Consider the following 4,269-nt stretch of genomic DNA (forward strand, 5'->3'; position numbering starts at 1 on the left):
ATAAAAAAGGGTCGGGGACGGCGCTTGGTGCTGACACCCCAGGTTCAAGCCCCAGTGCCCCGGTTGGTTAGTGAGAAGGCAGGGGCGCTCGAGGGCAGAGTTTGAGCCGTGGTTTCCGTCCCGGGGAGAAACCCGCCTTTGCCTTCTGCGGAGTGTGGAGGCTGTGTGTGGGGGCGTGCGCTGGCCACCCAGCTCCTCGGGAGGCTGAGGCAGGAGGGTCCCAAGTTGGAGCTCAGCCTGGGAAGTTGATGGACATAGCAAGACCCTGTCTCAAAACCCAGAATTAATATGAACAAGCCGGGCATGGTGGTGCAAGCCTGTAATACCAGCACTCAGGAGGCTGAGGCAGGAGGATCGTTGCAAGTTCGAAACCAGCCTGGGCTACAAAGTGAGCTCAAGGCCAGCCTGAACCGCATAGGGAGACCCTGTCTCAAAAAAAGAAAAAATTAAATTTAAAAAAATACAAAATACAAAATACAAAAGAGCTAGGGAAGGATCCGGGCCCAGTGAGTTTGGGGTCAGAGTCGTGAGTCCCCCGCTTTGCCCGGGACACAGTGGATTCGCGTTCTGACTCTGCTCCGGTGTGCGGTCCAACGTTCTCCTTGCACCCGGTGTGTGCTGTGAACCCTGGGGGGGGGGCAGGGAGCTCCCGACACGGCCGCCCACACCCGCGTGCAAATCGAATCCCCTCCACCAGCCCCGGCTCCGCCTGTGCCGTCTGCACCATCCCCTCCCGTTCCCAGAAGCGGCCCCAGCCCCGGCCACCGCTTTGTACGAATCTGCAGACCAGGCTGCCCCCTCCTCCCCTCCCCAGACTCCCGGCAGCAACCCCCTCGGGTCAGCAAGGTCGTGCTGCACGGTTCAGAAGTCGGGATGGGACGGCTGCAGTGGACACGCCTGTCATCACAGCACTCGGGAGGCTGAGGCAGGAGGATCGCCGTGAGTTCAAGGCCAGCCTGGGCTACAGAGTGAGACCTTGTCTCAAAAAAACATAAAGTAAAATAATTCAGGACGGACACATCCCTTTAGAATTCTGCCCAGGTCACACCCTGTGCAACCACAGGTAGAGGTGGGGACAAAGTTCAAAACAGATGTGACGCACATCTGTAGCCCCAGCCACTCGGGAGGCTGAGGCAGGAGGATCGCAAGTCCAAGGCCGGGGGAGAAGTAGTCACATCCCGTTTTGAAATGAAGACCGAGAAGGGTCGTGTCCCGGGAGCGTGGCAATATTCCCGCCGTTCCTGGCTGCCGGTGAGGCGTCCCGTGCTGGCCGCGGGGCCGGCTCACAACTTCATGTAGGCGCTGTCAGTCATGACAAAGGTGAAGCCGCCGAGGGACACCAGGTTGCCGGCCTGGGGGTCCCGGGGAGGGAGCCTCGGGGACCCCGCGGGGGCCTCTTCCTCCCGCGTGGGTGGGGCGGCCGGCAGCTCTGTGTCTACCCTGGACAGCTGGACCTCCAGGGTCTGCTCAGACGGCTGCTCCTGCTCCCCGCCGGGCGGCTTCCTCCACGGGGCCACGTCCTGGGTGTCGGCGATCCACTCCTGCGGGGACACCCGGGTCAGCGCCCCCGGCTGGGGTGCGCAGGGTCTGCGTGGTGACCGTCCCTTATGGGAGCCTAGGGAGGACAGGAAGCCAGCTCCTCCACACCACCACTTTGACTCACCCACCTGTTTGGGTTTTCTTTTGGCTTTTTGAGACAGGGTCTCGCTATGCAGTTCAGGCTGGCCTTGAGCTCACTTTGTAGCCCAGGCTGGTCTCAAACTCACAGCGATCCTCCTGCCTCAGCCTCCCAAGTGCTGGGATGACAGGTGTGCACAACCACACCCGCTGGCCAGCCTACTCTTGGGATGAAGCTAAGAATCCAAAGAGCGGGAAGCCTCCGTCCCTCCCGGATGAACTCGGGCCAGTATTTCTCTTTGCAAACCCGGCACCCGCTGAGCTCACCCCGGCCTCTCCCCTCCCCCCGCTGTCCCCTCCCCCCCCAATAAAAACGAAACTGTGTCCAAAAGCCCAGAGCCCATGGATGGGACCGATTTGTGCACAGGTCTGTGGAGAGGAAGTGGGTGGAGGATGCGGGGCGGGGGGCGCGGGGCTCAGAGGAGAGGGGCATGGCGAGGTGGGCACCTGGAGGTTGCCCTGGTGGTGCTCGAAGAGCCCGGAGAAGCTGCCCCTGGGGTCCGGCACGCTGGGCATCAGCAGCCTCTTCACCCTGAAATGAACACAGTGAGAGAGCCACGCACGCCGGGCCCACGCCTGTCATCCCCACACTCGGGAGGCTGAGGCAGGAGGATCTCCAGCGTAACTCCCGCCTGGGCTATGTAGAGACTTAGCGGAACCCTGGCTCAAGTATAAATGAAAAAGGGCCAGGGTGGTGGGTCCATGCCAAGGCCCTGGCTTTGACCCCCAGGGCCGCAAAATGCTTACGGCGGCCCCAGCTAAGGAACATGGTGGATTATCCATTCCTATGCTCTCCACCCAAGGGGGGAGGGCAGTTTCATTCCGGGAGGGGGGAGCGGGTAAACCTGATTTATTCTGCATTTGCTTCCACCCTAATCCGCAGGCCTGGATACATTGTATCACATGGGCTTGGGTACATTGTAACCTTTAATTTGTAATGAAATGCATAAGCTTAGATGTATTTTATTCTGCTACTTTATTTCCGTCAAGGGTATAGAGTTAGATACCTTTTATTTGTTATTTGTATTTCCAGACAGGGTCTTGCTATGTGGCCCACACTGGCCTTGAGCCTGAAGCAATCTTCCTGCCTCAGCCTCCTGAGCTGCTGGCATGACAGGCATGCACCACCACACCCGGCATACCAGTCTCTTACTGCAGGGCCGCACTCTGAGACCTTGTACGAGTTCATTCTCTATCTCTACAGACACCGTCAAGGGCCTATGCCCTGAGCTGCGCTCTGTAGTCCCAGCTACTTGGAGGCTGAGGCAGGAGGATGGAGGATCAGTGAGATGTAATTTTCACACAAGGAATGCAGGGGTCTGGCACAGGGAGGCCTAGCAGGCGAGGCTCTGCTTCCGCTGCCCGCACGCAAATGAAACAGAGAAACACGAAGTGCATAGTGCAGCAACATACACCAACCGCAGCACCACCAAGGATTAGCGCGGAGCACGCCGTACACTTGTCTGTGTGCTTTCACATAGCTGCGGTCACTTACCGCGGGGTTCCGCACACGCGTGTGGAGTCCGTGTGGAATTAGGAACCCTACAGACTCAAGGGGCAGCTAGAGTTGCCCAGCTGCAGTATAACCCCATCAGGTTGTGTATGGGGATGGTTCTTGAGCGACACTTTGTGGTACGACACACAACTATATTCAAAGCTGTGGACAGAAGGTGACACACGGATCACCCTAAGTCTTTGGGCTTTGTGTCCCGAGGGGACTGTGGGCTTCCTCAAAGGTTTTGTCTCCATCTATTGAGAAAGCAACTGAATCTGGGAATCAGACTGTATGTTCATCAGGAGAGGAATGGTAAAATAAACGTGGTGTTTATACACAGTGGACTATTATGCAGCCAGGAAGAAGGATAGGCTTTAGTCACAGGTAGGAAAATGGGTGCACCTGGAGATCGTGCTGTTGTGTGCAATAAATCAGACCCACGAGCTCCAGTATTGGGTGGTTTCTGTTCTATGACAAGCCCAAATAAATACAGCACAAGACAAAAGATACAGGACAGGAAGTAGGGTGACCAGATATGAGGGCGAGGGGAGGGGTGGACACGGAACGAGGCTGTGTTCTGTGTGAGCCCCGACCCCCCAGGAGGAATGGGTCATCAGATCCCGCAAGTATGAACTCATAACAGTGACACCTAAAGAAAACCACGCTTGTTCCGCCCTGTGCCCAAATTCCTGGCCTGAGCCCTCAGCAAACCGGGGTTCGCCGTGACTCTGTGCCAGGCGGGGAAATGACAGCGGGACGGTGACTGTTGTCCGCACTCTTGTTGCCAACCTGGCATGGGGGAGTTTCAAGGCCGCCCGCCTGCAGGGTTCTCACCTCTGTGCTTTCCACAGGGCGACCAGCAGCAGGGCCACCGTCAGCAGCGACACCAGGCTGCAGACCAGGAAGAACCGCGTCCACCTGGGCCAGAGGCCCACAAGCGGCTGCACACAGGAATCTGGGCCAGAGAAGGGGTGCTGTGGGCTCCCGTGCCGCAGCCTCCTCCTGCCAGGGCTTGATATTATGCATCTGTCCATCCAGCATGCACCAATGCATCCATCCATCCACCCTCCCAATCACCCATCCATCCACCCATCCAC

General features: G+C 58.0%; 1 protein-coding gene across 1 annotated transcript in view; it reads right to left on the bottom strand.

Annotated features, from left to right (window-relative positions):
• Positions 1 to 979: 979 nt before the first annotated feature.
• The window catches only part of Crlf2 (cytokine receptor-like factor 2), a gene marked incomplete in the record, with an annotated part of 15,209 nt that continues 11,919 nt past the window's right edge, over positions 980 to 4,269 (bottom strand). The window contains 3 exon segments of the mRNA XM_013505605.1: positions 980 to 1,541; positions 2,125 to 2,209; positions 4,007 to 4,127. Coding sequence (XP_013361059.1) covers positions 1,284 to 1,541; positions 2,125 to 2,209; positions 4,007 to 4,127 — 464 coding nt within the window.

This window comes from Chinchilla lanigera, unplaced genomic scaffold, assembly GCF_000276665.1.
Source record: "Chinchilla lanigera isolate Chin_1 unplaced genomic scaffold, ChiLan1.0 scaffold00098, whole genome shotgun sequence".
In the NCBI taxonomy this organism is placed as follows: domain Eukaryota; kingdom Metazoa; phylum Chordata; class Mammalia; order Rodentia; family Chinchillidae; genus Chinchilla; species Chinchilla lanigera.